The sequence below is a fragment of the Callospermophilus lateralis genome, chromosome X, assembly GCF_048772815.1.
Source record: "Callospermophilus lateralis isolate mCalLat2 chromosome X, mCalLat2.hap1, whole genome shotgun sequence".
NCBI classification, from domain to species: domain Eukaryota; kingdom Metazoa; phylum Chordata; class Mammalia; order Rodentia; family Sciuridae; genus Callospermophilus; species Callospermophilus lateralis.
Genome location: NC_135325.1, coordinates 5,520,106 through 5,541,459, shown reverse-complemented (window position 1 = coordinate 5,541,459; position 21,354 = coordinate 5,520,106). Strand labels below are relative to the sequence as shown.

The following is a 21,354-nucleotide window of genomic DNA, read 5'->3' as shown; positions in this document are numbered from 1 at the left end:
GTTGTTGTTTGTTTGTTTGTTTGTTTAGGTACCAGGAATTGAATCCAGGGATGCTTAACTACCGAGTCACATCCCCAGCCCTTTTTATTTTTTATTTTGATACAGGGTCTCACTAAGTTGCTTAGGGCCTTCATAAATTGCTGAGGCTGGCTTTTAACTTGTGATCCTCCTGCCTCAGCCTCCCCCACCCCCAGCTGCTGGGATAACAGGCATTTGCCACTGCTCCTGGCTTAGCTGTTATTTTTTCATGCTCTTTGTTTCTCATTATGGTACCATAGTATAATTCCAATCTGCTGTTGTTGGACATTTGGGTTGGGTAAAGCCTGAGGTCATTAGAACACCAGTATTATGGATATTATTGCACAGTTTACCTAATGGCCCATGCCTTAGGATATATTTCTCTTCCTCTTTACTAAGTAATGGTAATTATTTTCATAAGTGGTTATTCCATTTTGTGCTCCCTAGGACAAGTCAGAGAGAGGGACATAGTCAACTTTTCATTTAAGTAATATCAGTTTTGGGTTTTCCCCAAGAGACTGTGACTATGCCAGCCTATACTTTCTCCAACTTTTCTATTGTTTCACATGCTTAACTTTTGCTAGTTTTAGACTTTTATATGTTTGACCATTGGTGGGTATGAAATCCATTACTTAGGAGCTGGCATTGTGGCTCAGCAGTAGAGCGCTCGCCTAGCACAGGGCGGGGCCTAGGTTTGATCCTCAGTGTCAGATCAGGCGATGTGGCAGGCAGCGACCAAAGGAGGCAGATTTAAAAGGGCCTCTGAACAGGTTTTACTGAGATATCACTCCCGGGCGGAACTCGATCAGACCCACAGAAGGGACAGAGGAAGGGTCTGAGGAGAAACCTCGTGGAAGCTCAACCGGACTGGACTTTTATGGGGCTTACAGCAGGAAGGGAAGGGCTCAGGACAGGAAAAGGTGTTTTTAGGGTCCCTTGCCCCCTAGGAGTTGGTCAGGGAAATTGGCTGAACTCCAGGATTGGTCGGGGGTCCTGCTGATTGACAGGTGTTATTCAGGAGATCCGGCTGATTGACAGGCATTTCCGCTGGCATCTGATTGATGTTCTTTTCCAGCGAGGGCTGCTTTGTTCTAAGTTGCCACTAAGTTGCCACCACCAACCTAACACTCAGCACCACATAAAAGTAAAAAAGGTATTGTGTTATGTCCATCTACACCTAAAAAAATAAATATAAAAAAGATATCCATTACTTAAAATATTTGTATACAATTTTATTACATGGGTGAGTCATCATTTGTTCAAATCAAGCTTATGGCAGCCAGGTGAGTGGCATACATTCCCGGCAGTCTGGGAGACTGATGCAGGAGGATCACAAGTTCAAAGCCAGCCTCAGTGACTTAGTGAGGCCTAAGCAATGTTGTGAGATCCTGTCTCTAAATAAAAACTAAAAAGAGCTGGGGATGTGGCTCAGTGGTTAAGTACCCCTGGATTCGATCCCTGGTACAAAAAAAAAAAAAAAAATTATGGCATAAGATATGTGCTTAGTTCCCAATGTTTCTACTTTACAATCGAAGCAATGTTTGTTCAATTACTTCCTTTGAATAAATTCCAAGAGTAAAACTGCTGGATTAAATGTTCTCTATATTTAAATTTTGATCCAAATTACCCAACTGCCATTTGGAAATATTTAACAATTTTACATCCCTGTGGACAATGTTTTATATACCATTTCCCCTACACACCTGTCAAAATTAGGTATTTCTTCTCATGTGTGGTAGCACACTCCTGTAATCCTAGCAACTTGGGAGGCTGAAGCAGGAGAATCACAAGTTTAGGCCAGCTTGGGCAACTGAAGGAGACACTGTTTTAAAATACAAAATGAAAATGACTGGGGTGAGGGGCTGGGGTTGTGGCTCAGCGGTAGAGCGCTCGTCTAGCACGTATGAGGCCCTGACTTCGATCCTCAGCACCACACACAAAAAATAAAAAGTAAAATAAAGGTCTTGTGTCCAACTACAAGTAAAAAAATAATTAAAAAAAAGAAAATGGCTGGAGTGTAGTTCAGTGGTGGAGGACCCCTGATTTCAATCTCCAGTACTGCCAAAAAAAAAAAAAAAAGTTGATGTTTTTTTAAAAAACACCTGAGTGAGGCATGTATTTAGAAGTCAAATTACAAAGTTGGAGAATTCTAGCTGGGCCTGGTGGCACAGGCCTGCAATGAAAGTGGCTTGGGAGGCTGAGTCAGGAGGATCGAGAGTTCAAAGTCAGCCTCAGCAATTTAGCGAGACACTAAGTAACTCAGTGAGACCCTGTCTCTAGATAAAATACAAAATAGGGCTGGGGATGTGGTTCAGTGGTTAAGCATTCCTGAGTTCAATCCCTGGTACTAAAAGAAAAAAAAAATTGAATTACAGAAGGCTTTTAAAACAACAGAGATCCTATAATCTGCCCTTCCCTGGGTTTCCTACTTCCCAGGAATCACCATTTAAAACTCTTTGTCAGTTTCTTCTATTTGCTTCTATATCTTATAATAATATGCTTATACCATTCAACCTTGATTTTCATTTTTAGATAGTGGCAGAAATTGCAAGTTGCTTACCATGCTACCAGTTTTTCCTTAGGCTTCAGAAGTAGTTGCCTGTAGAATTCCCAAGTCTTTCCTGGCTTCTGAAGCATTAAAATGTTCTTGTCATCACTTGGCTGCTGTTGCAAGCTCTTCTATTTTTGTCATTTATGAATTTATACCTTTTCCTCTTCATCTTCCCCCCCACTCCCCCTTGTGTACTGGGGATTGAATGCAGATGTTCTTTACCATTACTGCAAAACAAACAAAAATTTGCAGAGTGACTTGGTCATTTTGGTGTATCCAGGTTTTAGCATTGTCTAAGTGCAGCAATGGTAGAGGGTATTATATACTTAATGAGTATTATCAGGATTACAGTGTATTACTATAGTAGGAGTCAACAAAATCTTCTATTTTGATTAATTGATCCATTTTTTCTATATAAATGTCATAGAAGAGGGTAAACTTTGGAGTTTTAGCTCTTGATAGCAGAAAGCATAGTTACCCATAGCTCATCAAGATCATCAGAAAAGAACAAGACAGAGCACTGCATATTATCATTGTTGACATGAGAAATCACACCATAGCCTTACAGTACAAGATCCATTGAGTCTGTGGGGTAGAATGATTTTTTTGGTAGGGAGGAGGTGATATTGGGTATTGAACCCAGGAGGAGCACTTTAACACTGAGCCACATCCCTAGCCCTTTTTTTTTTTTTTTTTTTTTTTTTTAATTTTCAGACAGGGTCTTGCTTAATTTTAAGTTGTTAAGAGTGTTGAGGTTGGCCATAAACTTGGGATCCTCCTGCCTCTGCCTCCTGAGCTGCTTGGGATTACAGGTGTAAACCAGATGTCTCTCTGTCTCTCTGTCTCTCTGTCTCTCTGTCTCTCTCTGTCTCTGTCTCTGTCTCTGTCTCTGTCTCTCTCTCTCTCTCTCTCTCTGTGTGTGTGTGTGTGTGTATGTGGTGTGTGTGCATGGCAGTACTGAGGATAACCTCAAGCAAGGCAAGTGGTCTGTCTATCACTGAGCTACATTCTCAGCCTAAGGATGATGTTTTATTATGAAGGACAATTCATTGGACTGGAGTAAAAGGCTACATTGAAAGTAAAATGTGTTATTAAAACTCCATATTATCTCAATCTAACATTGGAGCCTCCTGTGCAGATCTGGCTGTGCCCTGCCCTGAGTTACTCCATGATGAATAGAACAGCAGTTATCAGACTGTGTCTAGCTCTGAGTTATTTCATTCTGTGAAGCACTAATCTGCCATGAGTTATTCCATTTTGAGTACAAGTACCAAGGTTGAATGGCTCTATACCTTGTTTTTGCAAGTAAACAACCACCATCTGCACAGCACAACCATAAGGCTCACATTGATAAATTAATTGTGCGCTTACCAAATTAAATCAGAAGCACGTGGCTGCGTGGGTGTGTTGGTCCATGTCAGAGAAACCAGGCTGGTGGTGGGTTTAGCAACCTCTCCAGATGTTCTCCCCTCATCTGAAACCCGTAAGAGGAGAAGCACCCCAAGACTTTACAGAGACACACCAACCTGTCATCAGACTATCCTGTGAAGGAGGTCATCAGACCATGCTGTGAAGGGGGTTGACAAGGGATGAACCTCTGAACTCTTCCAACTCTCTGTCTCCCCATTCTAGCCTAGAATAAATTCTGAGCTCTGACAACTGCACATCCTGAACAAGTTCTTTGGTTCTTATTTTGTATGTGTGGTTCTAGGGACTGAACCCAGGGCGCTCTACCATTGAGCTACATCCCCAGCCCTTTTTGAGCAAGGGTCTCCCTAAATTGCAGAGGCTGGCCTGGAACTCTCTATGCTCCTGCCTCAGCCTCCAGACTCCCTGGAATTATAGGCAGGTACCACTGCTTTGGCAGGTTCTAAACCTTCATCTGACCATCTGCAGTGACTCTTTTGCATTTGTATTTGTTCTTGGCTTTGGCTCTCAGTGTGGCCTCCAAAACCCCTGTGACTGACTTAACCCTTACCTCACCTTTCTGTGTTAAAATATATATGTGTGTGTGTGTATGTGTATACACACAAACATAAGTATAAATATATATATATATTTATATAAATATATAAAAATATTTATACATAAGTATAAATATATATATATTTATATATATATTTATTTATAAATATATTTATATATATATATATAAAATTTGTGTAACATATGATATAGGACTTGAGTGTTATACATATTAGTGGTTAAGATTAGAATAAAAGAACCTGTGATCACTGGCCTTATGATTATCAGGTGACCCATGAATATTTGCTGTCACTGCAGATGTAGCCTGTGAATTTATTGTTATCCAATATATTCTTATATTGTGGAAAGACACAAATGTGTTTGGTCTGTATTCATTGAATATCTCACCCATGATATCTGCCTACAAGGTACCTTTGAAATATTTACAGGTTCTCTCTTCCAAAATAGAATTTTTATCTATTCAGGAACAACCATTATAACTTACATTTACCACTAAAAGCAATGTTTGCTTATTCAGGACAAAGTGTAACATAATTTTCATTTTGGAAATAAATTAGGATTGAACAAATACTGTAAAAAAATCATAATTTAACCACTGAAATTATACATGGCTTACTTCTTTAGTGTGAAAACCAGATAAATAATTTGGTGTGAGGCAGACAGTGGCTGAGGGTTGGGCTTGGAAAATAATTCTTATTTTTCAGCCCAGGAGGAGTTTATTACATTTTTGTTGATTCCATTTTCTATACCCATATCATTTTTACATAATTTTTCCTGCCTGACAGACATCTTCACATATTCACAGCAACCCATCAAGATAATGTTATAACAGCACAGGGAACCAGGTTAGCAGTTTACAAGTAATGGTGCTAATAAGTCAGATTTGTTCCTGAGATACAAAATCAAGGGTAAATGGTCTATCCATGCGTGTGCAAAGCACATCTATAGGAAAAAAAAAAGTTATGACTGTTGAGAACTACATAATGACTTGTGATTAAAGTTTCATATATGTATATCATCTGTCATGACTCTTTTTTTTTTTTTTTTGGTGATGCTAGGGATTGAACCCAGGGCCTATGCATGCAAGGCAAGCACTTTACCAACTGAACCACATCCCCAGCCCTGTCATGACTCTTTAGTTTTCTTTTTTCAGTAATGGGGATTGAACCCAGGGATGCTTTATACTGAGCTATATCCCAAGCCCTTTTTATATGTTTCTTGTGGGATTGAATTTTGGGCCTCCTGAACACTAGGTAATTACTCTACCATTGAGCCATAATGCCCAGCCTGCCCTTTTCATTTTTGAGAAACGTACTCACTAAATTGAAAAGGGCCTTGCTAAATTGCTGAGGCTGCCCTTCAATTTGTGATCTTCCTGCCTCAGCCTCCTGAGTCGCCGGGATTTACAGGTGTGCACCAAGGCTCCCAGCTGCCTCCTTAGTTTTCTAAGCACCATCATTTTGTGGTACTATAACATATATTTTGAAATTTCTATTTTGTTTTGTGGTTTTGGTAATGGAATCTTGGGTTTCAACATGCTAAGCTCTACCACTGAGCCATGTCTCCAGCCCTTATTTTTTTTTTTTTATATAAACAGTTTGTGGAAGTAATCATTTACTAAAATGGCCCACATTTCCCTTAACAAAACTGATTGTAGGGCTGGGGCTGCAGCTCAGTGGCAGAACACTTGCCTAGCATGTCTGAGACCCTGGGTTCAATCCTTAGCACAACATGGAAGTACATAAAGGCCTGCTGTTCATACACAACTAGAAAAAAAATTGAAAAAAAAAACCTGTAAACTATAAGCTGTATAAAAATTTCTACCAGTTTTTATATATATATATATATATATATATATATATATATATATATATATATATATATTGGTCCTGGGGATTTAATCCCGGGCTTTGGAAAATGCTAGGTAAATCCTGTACCATTGAGCTACATCACCACTCTTTTTGTTTTTGAGACAGGATCCTGCTCAATCCATGGCACTGGCCTTGGAATTTGTAATCCTTTTGCTTCAGTCTTCAGAGTAGCTGGGATAAAAGCCCTGTGCCTCCATGCCTGCCTGGCTTCAGTTGTATTTTTAAAAGCTGAAAAGCAAATTTGCTAAGATTGAATATACCTCATTTTCATAATTGAAAAATGTTTCTTTACTTAAGAATGGGTGGGGAATCTCATTAACAGAAAGAACAACCGAATCCAATTTAAATTATAGAAACACACTCAGAGCCCTGGTTTTAAAAATTCTTTTGGTACTATGGATTGAACCCAGGGGCACTTAACCACTGAACCACATCCCCAGCCCTTTGAGACAGGGTCTTGCTAAATTGCCCAGGCTGGCCTCAAATTTGTGATCTTCCTGCCCAGTCTCTGAAGTTACTTGGATTACTGGTATGCTGGGGTCAGAACCCTTTTTTTTTTTTTTTTTTTTTTTTGTTAGATGGACACAATACCCTCATTTTATTTTTGTGTGGTTCTGATTCGACCAGTGCCTCACCCGTGGTAGGCAAGTGCTCTACCACTGAGTCACACCCGCAGCCCTATTTTGCATTTTATTTAGAGACTGAGTTGCTAAGCGCCTGGCCATTGCTGAGGCTGGCTTTGAACTGGTGATCCTCCTGTCCCAGCCTCCTGAGCCCTAGGGATTATAGGCGTGCACCACCATGCCTAGCCTAGAGCCCTGTTTTTTTTAATACCAAAGCAGTCAAAGGAGGCAAATCAAATATTCCTAGTTAGATATGATCTTATTTTTTTTGATAAGTGTCTTAACATTCATCAGTAAGTTTTTTTTTTTAGTGTGTATACTAAGAGCCAGGTGCTGTCATGACCAGATGTGCTTGTATCTAGGATTTTTTTCAGCTGCTTAAAAACATGTAACATGTTTCTTTTCTTCCAGTAAATTGTTAAAAAACAAAATTCTCCCTTCAATAGGGTTATTTCAGAAGTTGCCAGTCATCTATGAATCCAAACTCAGAAATAAAGAACTGTGGCACTGTAGAAATTTTTTTTTTTTTGAAACCAGGGATTGAACTCAGGGGCACTCGACCAGTGAGCCACACCCCCAGCCCTATTTATATATTTTTTTAAAATATATTTTTTAGGGGCTGGGGTTGTGGCTCAGTGGTAGGGCGCTTGCCTCGCATGCCTGAGACACTGGATTCAATCCTTAGCACCACATTAAAAAAAAATTAGATAAAATAAAGACATCATGTCCATCTACAACTAAAAAAATTTTTTAAAACACATTTTTAGATGTTTATGACCTTTATTTATTCATTTATTTATATGTGGTGCTGAGAATTGAACCCAGTGTCATACATGTGCTAGGCAAGTGCTCTACCACTGAGCCACAACCCCAGCCCTGTTTTTTGTATATTTAGAGACACTTAGGGCCTCACTTTTGCTAAGGCTGGCTTTGAACTTGAGATCCTCCTGCCTCAGCCTTCTGAGTTGCTGGGTTTCCAGGAGTGTGCCACCATGCCTGGCAACAAGTGGAAATCTTTTGATAATGAGGCTGATGTTTCCTCGCATACATGAGTTTATTGCTATAACCCAAATAACACTATCTGAAGCAGCCTGGCTCATTCACATGTGCCCATCTACAAACACAAGGGTAATGCTTAAGATCCATTCCCAGTTGACTTATTGCCTATGCCTTTGCCAGAGGACCAGAGACTAAGTTTTATGAGTCCAAGAATATCAATATGTACGTTTTTCTTATAAAGAAATGTCTTGATTTTATTCCCCTTTATGAAATAAAGGTTGCTTGAAAAATACAGGTTTGGGAAAACAAATGCTTAGCAAGTTCCTAATGTTCAACCACCTTGCTCCTTTAAAAAAATCGTATTCTACGAACATGCGCCAGCTGGTATAACAGAATACAAGTTTTAATCAATAAGTTCTAGAGTTGTACTCAAGAACACAATTCCATAAAGACTGACAGTTTAATTAAGACAAATCTAGAACATGTACATGTAGTGACCATTAAAAGAACAATAAACGTTAAGGTGAATGGGCTTCTGAATGTGATTAATACAAAAAAGGACAGAGGACAGAAGGCTCCACTGTCTATAAACTATGAAAACCATGAAGTGAAATTTGTGGTATAGTTTTTTTTTTAAGAAGAGGCCCAAGGGAATTTTTTTTTTTTTTTTGGTACCTGGAGATACTTAATCATTGAGCCACATTCCCAGATCTTTTTCTTTTGAGACAGGGTCTCGCTAAGTTGCTGAGGCTGGCTTTGAACTTATGATCCTCCTGTCTCAGACTTTCGAGTCGAGCCACTGCAATTACAGGTGTGCAACATAGTGCCACCGAAAGACACACTTTTTACAAACACGTTTGCACAGTTTTTTGTTTGTTTGTTTTGGTTCTGGGTATTGAACCCAGGGACTCACACATGATAGGCAATCACTCCACCACTGAACTTACACCTCCAGTCCTTTTTATGTTGAGAGAAGATCTCACTAAGTTGCTCAGGCTGGCTTCAAACTTGCATCCCTATTATTTCAGTTTCCCAAGTAATTGGAATTACAGAGGCTCCCCACCATGCCCAGATATTTTTTTAAAAATTGCTTTGCTGGTGATCAAACTCAGAGCCTAGAGAGTCTATCACTGAGCTACATCCCCAGCCCTTCTTATTTTTTGAGACGGGGTATTGCTACATTGCCCAGGCTGGCCTCAAACTTGAGGTTCTCCTGGCTTGCTCTCCTCAGTTGCTGGAACTACAGGAGTGCCCCCTGTGCCAGGCTATAGCTTATCTTAATGTCAAATTGTGTGATGTTTATATAATTAAAATCAACTTCACTATTTTACCTTTTGGCTTTCAGATGGAATTTTAGAAAATACCTAGCAAGGAAATAGTCCTGAAAGTGCTTCCTCTTAAGTTCTTTGGTATAATTTGGTCATTTTGATAGTAATCAATCCATTAAGTACTTTAACATCATGTATCAACAAAAATGCAATGAGGAATATGAATGTTTTGAAAACCACAACTGAAGACTAAATTATATTTCTGTTCTTGTGGAAAACATAACCTAAAATTTTACCTGGGTTTCTGTGGCAAAGATATTCCCTACTGCCTATAAGAACATCTCTAATTCAATTTATATTAAAGAAATGCGACCCATAAAACATCCCTTTTCTTGATTATTAGAATAACCGTTCTATACACTTTTTTAAAGTAGAAGAGGCAAGTTTCAGCTGGAAAAAAGAATAATTTGGAATTTCATAAAGTTACACTCTTGTGCCTTCTGACTCATCGAGCGAACGCTTAACATTTAGAATTTCATGTCACTTTGTAGAATGTTAAGGATTATTATTATTATTTTAATTTCAGGAGGCAGCTAGTTTTCTTCCTGGAGCATCTTCTCTATTTCTTTATCCCAATTTTCATCCCGCTTCTCTGATTCTGTCACCACTTCATATTCTTGAAGCTCCTGTTGCAGCTCCTTTTCCCAATCAGCAGAATCTTCTGCAAGGAACAAAGGAGAAGGAAAAGAAAGATTTTTCGCTGAACTCAGTGCTGGCAGTAGTAACAATTCAGGCAACTTTAATTACCTATGCAAGTCCTAGCCATGGTAATTTATTTTTGTGGCTCTGGGGATGGAACCCAAGGGCCTCACATAAGCTAAGCAAGCTCCCCACCACTGAGCTAGCTCCCCAGCCCAATGTCTCAGGCTTCTTTATGCACTCAGAAAAAAAATTAAAGTGATCAAGGAACAATATTAGAACAATTTATTAATATGGAAACAAAGATGTCAGCCCCTGCTTGCCTCCTCAGGGGTCTCTGCTACTAGTGTCATTACCCATTAAAGGAAGCCGTGGAAAGTTTTCTCTTGCTATTGCCTACAACACACAGGCTCATGCACTTTTTCCTTCTGTGATGGCCAGAACCTACCCTTCTCTTATCAAAAAACAGACAGGAAGTGGGTGGGCTCTGGAGTGTAGGTTTTCACTTGCCCACTTACTTCTCTTGGCCATGCCCTACACCCTTCTTTCTCAATTCTGTCCTCAGAGTTCCTCTGAGATGGTAAGCAAATAGGGTTCAGGTTCACCTTTTTAGGCCACTTTTCTGAATAACTGCGGGAACTGCTGGTTTGTTGGATGTCCTATAAATCTGAAAAAGGTTTCAGGAAACTGTTCACTCGCCTTTTTTTTTTTTTTTTTTCCTTTTGGGTATTGGAGATTGAACCCAGGGGCACTTTACCACTGAGCTACATTTGGTGTCCTTTTAATTTTTTAAAAATTTTTTTTTCTCAAATTTTTTTTAGGTGTAGATGGACACAACACAATGCCTTTATTTTTTTTAATGTGGTGCTGAGGATCTAACCCGGGTCCTGCCCATGCTAGGCGAGTGCTCTATCACTGAGCCACAATCCCAGCCCCTTATTTTTTTATTTTGAGAAAGGGTCTTGCTAAGTTGCTGAGGCTGGTCTTGAACTTACCATCCTCCGGTGTGAGCCAGTGACTTGGGATTATAGGTGTGCACCACTGCACTCAGCTAAACTCTTCATTTGATAATGATTAACTCAATCTTTTTTTTTTTTTTTTTTTTTTGGTGATACTGGGAATTGAATGCAGGAGGAGCACTTTACCACAGAATTACATCTCCAGCCCTTTCTGTTTTTTATTTTGAGATAGAGTTAAAAATAAGTTGGCGAGCTGGGTGGCACATGCCTATAATCTCAGTGTCTCTGGAGACTGAGGCAGGAGGACTACGAATTCAAAGTCAACTCAGCAAAAGTGAGGCACTAAGCAACTCAGTGAGACCCTGTCTCTAAATAAAATATAAAATAGGGCTGGGGATGTGGCTTAGTGGTCAAGTGCCTCTGAGTTCAATCCCAAGTACCCCACCCCCAAAAATAAGTTGGCAAGCCTGGTCCTGAACTTGGGGGTTTTACCAGGGGAGCTTTAATATCAAACCAAACTCCCAGGGGCTGGGGTTGTGGCTCAGTGGCAGAGCGCTTGCCTCGCACATGTGAGGCTCTGGGTTCGATCCTCAGCACCACATAAAAATGAATAAACAAAATAAAGATACTGCATCCATCTATAAATAAAAAATATTAAAAAAAAAAAAACAAAAAAAACCCCAAACTCCCAAATCTTTTGGGAGTGCTTAAGATAGAGGAACATAAGGTCTGATCATGTTTGCTAGCATCTACCTTCTAGTAGGAACAGAAATATATACTTTTTTGCAGTGCTGGGCATTAAACCCAGGGCTTCATGCAAGCTACGCAAGTGCTATACCCCTAACCTCTTTTCTGCAGATTTTAATTGGCTTTATTTACAATTCTTGAATTGGGGCAGCAAGTCCTGATGACAAGGGGTACAGAATGCCAATGAGAATCAAATTTTTTTCTTTTTTTGTGGTGCTGCGAATGGAAGCCAGGGCTTTGCCAATGCTAGGCAAGTACTCTACCACTGAGCCACAGCCCCAGCCCTCCAAAAATCAACTTTGATGCCAAATTTACATTGCAGTTTTATATACTGGCTTTCCCTCTCTTTCAGTTTCTTGTTTTTCCATTGTATTTTTGGTACCAAGGATTGAACCCAGAGGCTTTAACCACTGAGCCACACCATCAGCTCCCTTAATATATATATAATATTATAATATATAATTAACATAATATATAATCATATTATATAATTTTATGTTGCATTAATTATATATTATATTAATAATATACAATATAATATTATACATAATTAATATAATTTATATATATAATATGTATATAAATAATTTTCATACCTGGCTGTATATCAGCTTAAAGATAACATTTTTTTAAATATTTATTTATTTTTTTTAGTTTTCGGCGACACAACATCTTTGTTGGTATGTGGTGCTAAGGATCGAACCCGGGCCGCACGCATGCCAGGCGAGCGCGCTACCACTTGAGCCACATCCCCCAGCCCCAAAGATAACATTTTTATGCAATCAATGTTGGATTTAAGGAAAAGAACAAGTTTCTTTCTTTTTTATTCATTTTTTTTTTTTTACCTTCGAGTCCAGCTGTCTCATTTTCCTTTTTGTCAAGCACAAGTTGCTCCATTTCCTTCCTTAAATCCTCCTGATTTAAGTTACAGGCACCGAAGGCATCACTGACAAACTCAGAAACGCCTGGGCTAGTAGAAATCTCCTCCTCATCCTGAAATGCAACACAAGAGTTCTTGAAATGATTTCCTCGGTGACATTTATGCGCTAGAATTCTGGCCTACAGTTGTCTCAGTGGAATACAGCCTGGTTTTTGTTCTCTCCTCTGCTAGCTGGAAGACAGTGACCACTGCTCTCCAACCGTCTAACTTGCACAGTTGCTTGGTAACTAAATGAGTTACCACCCGAGGCTATTATTTGTTCTCACAGTCTGGATCACTCTCACCATTTCTTCTAATCCCTGCTGAGCACATCTAGAATGATTTATGCCAGCAAGTCACCTAGTGTCAGCTGTCGGTCCTTGACTATTCAAATACTGGACTCCTAGTTGGTCCGTGGGTTGTGGGTTATTGTTAAGTTCTTCAAATACTGGACTCCTTATCTTAGAAACAGATAAGACCCACACTCCTAAGCAGTCTTAAGCGTATCAGAGATTGTTAACTCAGTTACTTCATTTTCAGACATCAACTACTAGGTACAACATAAAACTGTATTACCTCTTGAGTTTTAAGCTGAGATTTGATTACGACAGGTGGCGTTTTGGGCCGTACTGCCTCTAAGAAGTGAGAATAAAAGAGAATAATTGCTTGATTCAGTTCTGAATACATATTACAATAACTGCTAAAATATCCACAAGTATAATGATACTAAATAATTTTCAGAAATGATATTCTATATTTTCAGCTTTTTGTTAAGTTATTACAAGAAATAGCCATGAGCAACCATCTCAAACTCTTGCTTTTGGGGATATTTTAATGTTACCATATTGAATGCCCCCCTTTTTTGAGGAGGGTACCAGGGATTATCTCAGGGGGCACTCAGCCACTGAGCCACATCCCCAGCCCTATTTTGTATTTTATTTAGAGCCTCACTGTTGCTGAGGCTGGCTTTGAACTCACCATCCTCCTGCCTCAGCTTCCCGAGCTGCTGGGATTACAGGCATGCACCACTGTGCCCAGCTCTTGAATGCCCTTTATATAAAAATTTCCAGCAGGAAATAATTTTTTACTTCAGTGTTAGCAAAATTAATTCTGATCTTTGAGGATAATGAGAATGGAAGTTGTTTAGCAAAGTTTCCCTGTTGTCAATACTCAGTCACAGTATTCTCTTTCTCATGGGCCTCATATTTCTATCTTAATAAACTTAAAGACTGACAGTCTTTACCAAATACTGTCTTAGTCCATTTTGTTACACAGGCAGTATTTGGCAAAATGGTTATTTTTCAGTAAAAGTAATATTAAAAAAAAAAGGATAGACCATTGGGATGCAATATTAACATCTATAGGCCAAATGACAAATCACCCTGTGGGGAGGAACTTCATTATATTTACCTGACCCTAATGCAGTTTTGGAGTCTTTTCAACAGTCTATACAACCCTAATCTAAGGTCATGCTGTTTTCCTTAATCATCTAAAATTCTGCAAACTAAAATTACCCCACTTATTGTGGGATGAATGTCCAGGTGCAATTAGTACCTACCTATACACAGCGGGTACTCATACAAAATTAAAAATATTGCACAAAATACATTTTTTTGGGGGGCTGAGGATATAGCTCAGTTGGCAGACTGCTTGCCTTTCATGCACAAGGCCCTGGGTTCAATTCCCAGTACCACAAACAAACAAACAAACAAACAAACTACAGTTTATTTTGTATTACTCAATCAAACCCAAGGCCTCATGCATGCTAGGCAAGTGTTGTACCACTGAGCCACATCCCCAGCACCCACATTCCTTATTTTAATTAGTATAAGATATTTAATAGGTGCAAATAGTTGCTGATATCATAAAAGTCTTTCTCTCACAACCAGGGCTAACATGTCACAAGAAGAAAGCATCAAATGTTTAACTGAATAGAACTGAGCTTGGAGCGGGACACTTGTAATTTGGGGCACAACGGAGCTTTGCTCTACTCCACAGACCACACATACAGAGGAAACAAGGTTGAATGATAGTCCGAGAAACAAAGGGAAGGAGAGTGACTGAATGACAGTGGAGGTCAGGAAGTAGAACATGGTAAAGGGAAAGAATAGAGATGTGGGGAGGATGATTGGTGTTGGAGAGAGGAAAAAAACCACCAAGAATAGCAAAGTAATGGAAGGCCTGGGGAAGATATGGGTGAGCTGGGTCAGAGAGAGGGCAACAAGAATGAAAATTTCCTCTGGAAAGAAAAAGAATTTTTCTCTATAGTGATGTCAACATTTCTGGTACATACAAGATGACAAGCTCATTAGCATCTCTAAGAAATTTTTTTTACAGTAATTCTCTTTTTCTGGAGTTGAAGTCTTATCCCCAGAACATACCTGTCAGAGGCAAATCATTCTCTCTATTGTTGCTTTTCTCCTCCTTTCCTGAGGCCTGCTGCTGGGCGGCCAGGGCAGTAAGCTGAGCTGACTGCTTAATCAGGGAGACGCGGTAAAAGTAGTTCCTCCAAAACACTTCTTCCTTCACCCTTTTAAAGATAGACAAAGGTGCAGGTGAGAATGAATGTGCATGCAGGGGCTATCTGTTGCAGAGGAGACCTGAATAAATGATTTTTTTTTTTTTTTTTGCAGTACTAGGAGTTGAAGCTAGGGCCTTATGCATGCCTGGCTACTGCTCTACCGCTGAGTTACACCACAGATGCTGGAATAGATGAGTGAGTTTTAGGAGAATTTTTATTTTATTTTATTTGAAATTAGCTTTCTATAGTTATATATAATATTTGGGTTCATCCTGACAAATTCATACATGCATGGAATTTGATTTCAGTTCATGACCCCCCTACTTCCTCCCCTCCCCTGTTCTCCGTCCTCTATTCTAATAGATTTTCTTTCACTCATCTATTTATATTTGATTGGTTCTCTCTACCTATACATAAAGTTGAAATTCCCTATGTATATTTATATATACACACATGTTTTTTTAGATGTTGATGGACCTTTATTTTTTTAAAACATTTATTTTTTAGTTGGAGGTGGACCCAATACCATTATTATTTTTTTTTTTTTAATGTGGTGCTGAGGATCGAACCCAGTGCCTGACGCATGCTAGGCAAGCACTCTACCTCTGAGCCACAACTCCAGCCCCACATAACATGATTTTTAAGACTCCATTCTGAGCCGGGTGCGGTGGAGGACACCTGTAATCCCAGCGGCTCCGGAGGTGAAGGCAGGAGGATTGCAAGTTCAAAGCGGCCTCAGCAATTTAGTGAGACACTAAGCAACTCAGTGAGACCTTGTCTCTAATAAAGTACAAAATAGGGCAAGGGATGTGGCTCAGTGCTCAACTGTCCCTGAATTCAGTCCCTGGTACAAAAAAAAAAAAGACTTCATCTGCATTGCCTTCCCTTCCTTATCCCTCCACTCTGTCTCTTGGTCTTCTTCTTCTATGTTTCTATGTTACTGATCCTCCCTTCATCTTTATGTTATCCTATTCTTCCCTCCCCCTCTTTAGGAGCATTTTTAAATCTGAATGTGGTTCAAAGGAAATTCTCATTTGCTTTACAACTCAAAGCTGAACAACAGAATAAACAGAACAGCTATCTCCTCCTTAGTGGCAAAAAAAAAAAAAAAAACAAGTTATATAACACCAATCAAAGTGCAGCATTTTTTTTAGGTACTGGGGATGTAGCCCAGGGCCTAGTGCATGCTAGGCAAGTGTTCTACTACTGAGCTACATCATCCATCCATTTCATTTTTAAATTTTATTTTGAGACAGGGTCTTACGAAGTTGCCAAGGCTTGCCTTGAACTTATGATTCTCCTGCATCAGCTTTTCAAGTTGCTGAGATTACAGGCATGACCCATCATGCCTGACTTCTTGGTATTTTAGTCTATTCTGTCCCACTGTCCCAGATGTGCAACACGTGCAAAAACTTAAATTGAGCAACACATATTAATCTATTTTAATGCACCTGTGCTGTTGAAACATTTACAGAGTTGCAATCTTGGGACTTAATGGGTTAAGGAGATCAACACTGCCCTTGGTAGAGGGAAACAGAATTGTTGTGAAGCAGTGTGACCAAGGCAGGGGACTGGAAGCAGAGCCAGGACTCCACCAATCATTAGCTGTTTCCTAGAGGATTAAATGCTTTCAAACAGTAAGAAAGCATTGTGGGTGTTGTTCCTTATGAAAGAAAGGGGTGGGCAGCTTGCTAATTAACTAGCAACTGGTAAGAGTTAGTGATGTGGCAGGGGATGATTACAGAGCTTACTGCCCCCCTTGCCAGCTCCTGGTGCTGGGGACCAAACCCAGGGCCTCACCCATGATAGGCAAATGCTCAACCACTGAACTATACCCCCAGGCCTTTCGGGAAGTGGTTGATAAAATGAGTGAAGTGCAGTTCAACTTGAGAACTGTCGCTGGTTCTCAAAATTGGCTGCATATGAGAACTGCCTGGCATGGGGTGTTGGCATCCAAGTGGGTTAAGCTAAGTGCCTATGATGAGTGACCTGGAATGGAGTAAGAACCAAGGAGAGGAGGGGGGTGAAGGCGAAAATAGAAGCTTGGTCACATGCAGGATTTAGCTCGGTGGCAGAGTGCTTGCCTAGCATGTACAAACCCTGAGTTCAATCCTCAGCACTGAAAAAAAAATGCAATGATATTATGGTCATCACAACTGTGAATGGTGGAGCTGGGCCAGGAAACTAGTTTTTTAGTGTTGGGGACAAAATGCAAATAATCTACACAAGCTAGGCCAGGCAACAAGATGGAATCTGCTGCAAGATATGGCCCATCTTTTCTTTTATGAATTCCACTAATATTTATGAAGTGTCACATGTGTCAAGCATCATGTTAGGTGCTGGAGGGATGCAGAGATGGATAAAACAAGTTGTCTGCCATCACAGATAGTCAGTCACAGGCATAGTAACCTCTCACTTGTTAAACTCTTTTTGGTACTGGAAATTGAACCCAGGGGCACTTTACACTGAGTTACATCTCTAGTCCTTTTTTAATTTTTATTTTGAGACAGGGTCTTGCCAAGTTGCCCAGGCTGGCCTTGAACTTGCAATCTTCCTGCCTCAGCCTCCTAAGTCACTGGGTTATAAGCAAGCGCCATCCTGCCCAGCTTATTAAGTTCTTACTATGTACCAAGCATTTCCCGAACCTATGTGGTTACATGTCTCTTTTTCTCTGTTATTCTTTTGCAGTGTGGTGATTGAACCCAGGGCCTTATGCATGTTAGGCAAGTGCTCTACCACTGAGCTATATCTCTAGTTCTGTTTATTTATTTGGTACCAGGGATTGAACTCAGGAGCACTCAACCACCGAGGCACATCCCCAGTCCTATTTTGTATTTTATTTAGAGACTGGGTCTTGCTGAGTTGCTTAGTGCCTCACTTTTGCTGAGGCTGACTTTTAACTCAGTGATCCTCCTGCCTCAGCCTCCTGAGCCACATGCGTCACTGTGCCCGGCTATTCATTTATTTTTAAGAGAGGCCAGTCTCACTATGTTGCCCAACCTGGCCTTAAACTTTAAGCCATCAAACTGCCTCAATCTTTTGAGCAGCTAGGACGACAGGCATGTACCACAGTGCCTGGCTCACAACTCTCCTTTTCTCATAACATCTTTTGGAAGTAGTTCATCAAAACAGAGAGCTGACTTAACAGCAGTTTATAATTGGTTATAGCTGACCGCAAGTTTAACTGAGCAAGCAACAGTATATTACAGCTGCCAAAAGAGCTAATGAAGCAGACACAGTGGTGCAGACCTGTAATCCCAGCAACTCACAAGGCTGAGGCAGGAGGATCACAAGTATGAGGTCAGCCTGGGCAACTGAAAGAGATCCTGTCTGAAAATAAAAAAATAAAAGGGTTGGGGTGTAGCTCAGTAGTAAAGTGTTCCTTAATCCTCAGAACCAAAGCAGGGGCAGGGTGTGGGAAGAGGTAATGAAATCTTCACCTACATTAAAAATTGCACAAGAGAAGTCTTCTGCAAGTAGGAAACATCATATTCACTCCTGAGAATTCATTTTAATGGGGACACTGACAATTCAAAAGGTATCTAGAGCTGGGTGTGGTGGCACACGCCTGTAATCCCAGCAACTATAGAAGCTGAGGCAGGGGGTTTGCAAGTTTGAGGCCAGCCTCAGCAACTTAATGAGGCCCTAAGTAACTTAGTGAGACCTTGCTTCAAAAATAATAAGGGCTGGGGATGTGACTCAGTGGTAAAGCACCTCTGGGTTCAATCCCTAGTCTCAAAAAACCCCCTAAAAAACAAAACAATAACAACAAAAAAAATCAACAATGGTATTTGGAGGCAAATCACCTATATAGTAAGGAGGATACAGAGGTAAAGAGAGGGGCTGGGTGTGATGGCACACACCTGTAATCCCCGTGACTCGAGAGGCTGAGGCAGGAGGATCATGAGTTCAAAGCCAGCCTCAGCAACTTAACGAGGCCTTAAGCAACTCAACAAGACCCTGTCTCTAAATAAAACACAAAATAGGGCTGGAGATGTGGCTCAGTAGTCAAGTGCCCCTGAGTTCAACCCCTGATACCCCCACTCCAAAAGAAGACCCCCGAGGAACTAAGCATTGGGCCTGTTTAACCTGACAAGCTCCAGGATCTTAAACCATATAACATCGGAACCATACAAAAGTGAACTGGCCCTTCCCAGGAGGTAGTGGGTTGCCTAAATCCCTCTTAATTCTAAGCTCCATGAAATGCCTAACATGAACCGTGGGTGTACTTATGTCTCCATGGTGACTCATGGGCACTGTTTGCTCTTCAGATTAACAAAAACAACCATTCAGCCAGGCATGTCTTTAATCCCAGCAACTTGAAGTCTGAGGCATGAGGATCACAAGTTCAAGACAAGCCTGGGCAACTTAGTGAAACCCTGTTTCAAAATAAAAACTACAAAGGGGCTTGGTGGTGGAGTACTCTTGGGTTCAATCCCCAGTACCATAAACAAAGAAAAAAATTAAAATTATCAGCAGAGAGGATCCAAAATAGTCAAGAACCAAAATTATGGATATTCCTGCCCTAAGTACCTTGGGCTATAGGTCCCACCAACTCAGCGCTTGATGATACTTGACATGAGTTATGGCAGGGAGCCCAGCACATGGCCCAGAGTGATTTGAATGATCCTGAGGTTGATGGAGTCTAAAGGTCATGAAGCCCACCTGGACCCCATAGCCTTGCTACTCTTCCCTTGGAGGCAGTTATACAGACTAGGCATGATCTCAAATTATAAGATGAAAAGAGCTTCAAACAGATACGCACTCATACACACATTATATATATAAAGGGTTTAAAAGTCAATGCCTGGGGCTGGGGTTGTGGCTCAGTGGTAGAGTGCTTGCCTCACACATGTGAGGCACTGAGTTCGATCCTCAGCACCACGTAATGATAAACAAAATAAAAATTAAAAAAAAAGTCAACCCCTGCTGGGCGCACTGGCACACGCCTGTAATGCCAGCTACTTGGGGGTCTGAGGCAAGAGTATTACAAGTTCAAGGCCAGCCTGGGCAACACAGCAAGACCTTGTCTCAAAATAAAATTAGAAAAGGGTTGGGCATATACTTTGGTGATAGAAGCCCTGGATTCAATCCCCAGAACCACAAAAACAAAAACAAAAAAGCCCCCCCCCAAAAGCAAATTTCTAAAGTTTTATGAGCATATGCAGTGAAACATTAGGTGGGGGCTGGAGTTGTGGCTCAGTGGTAGAGCACTTGCCTGGCATGTATGAGGTCCTGGGTTCGATTCTCAGCACCATATTAAAAAAAATAAGTAAAATAAAGGTATTGTGTCCATCTACAACTAAAGAAATATTTTTTAAAAATTAGATGGTACATTTTCTTTATATCATTGACTTTTAAAAGGAGCTATTTTTAGACAGATCTATAGATGAGATTTGTAATGAAATTTTAGCCATAAATCATGTTTTTTGAGGCTGGGGCTGGGGCTCAGTGGCAGAGCGCTTGCCTAGCATATGTGAGGCACTGGGTTCGATTCTCAGCACCGCATATCAATAAATAAAATAAAGTTGACAAATTAAAAAAAAAAACATGTTTTTCTTTGGGGAGGGTAGGTAAAGCTGTAGAAATTTACCACCGATATGTTAATAATTGTGAAGAGAAGAGTTTCACTATAAAGAAAAAAAAACAGAAAGAAAGGATTCTATACAACTGGTTTTTCACATCTGGAAGATCATTTCAAAAGAGGTGCTTTCATAGAGATAAAAGACCTGTGCTCCTGTGTGGACCCAAAGGCTAGGCAATATTTGTCAAAATCCCTATGTGGCCAGCTAAACATAGCAAAACAAACATGTGCTCATCTCAACTCCCTCGGAAAATGCCACGGAAATAACAGAAAAGGAATTAAACAGATTAATCCCACAAGGACGACGAGAACAGGAGAGCGCGGGATGGTGGAAGCTGAAAAGTCAACAGGCAAATAGTAACCTACTTTGTTGACCAGAGAAAGCTGCGCTGGGCTGCCTGCAGAAGTGGGGGTGTGTAGCCAGAGAGAAGCAGGCCCGTTTATTGGGTGGGATATGCCAGGCCTTTTCTGTTTCCTATCTATAGCCAGCCAGGAGGCTGAGGAGGAAGCTACTCTTTTTTTTTAAATTTATACATGACAGTGGAATGCATTACAATTCTTATTGCATATATGGAGCATGATCTTTCATATCTCTGGTTGTATATGGGA

The 21,354-nt window shown here is 40.4% G+C and overlaps 1 protein-coding gene across 1 annotated transcript in view; it reads right to left on the bottom strand.

The window, feature by feature from the left end:
• Window positions 1-8,489: 8,489 nt before the first annotated feature.
• The window catches only part of Syap1 (synapse associated protein 1), a 32,435-nt gene continuing 19,570 nt past the window's right edge, over window positions 8,490-21,354 (bottom strand). Inside the window, exons 6-9 of the mRNA XM_077107117.1 lie at window positions 15,022-15,170; window positions 13,217-13,275; window positions 12,567-12,714; window positions 8,490-10,037 (exon numbers count right to left, since the gene is read on the bottom strand). Coding sequence (XP_076963232.1) covers window positions 9,910-10,037; window positions 12,567-12,714; window positions 13,217-13,275; window positions 15,022-15,170 — 484 coding nt within the window. The 3' untranslated portion in view covers window positions 8,490-9,909. The remainder of the gene's footprint in view (window positions 10,038-12,566; window positions 12,715-13,216; window positions 13,276-15,021; window positions 15,171-21,354) is intronic.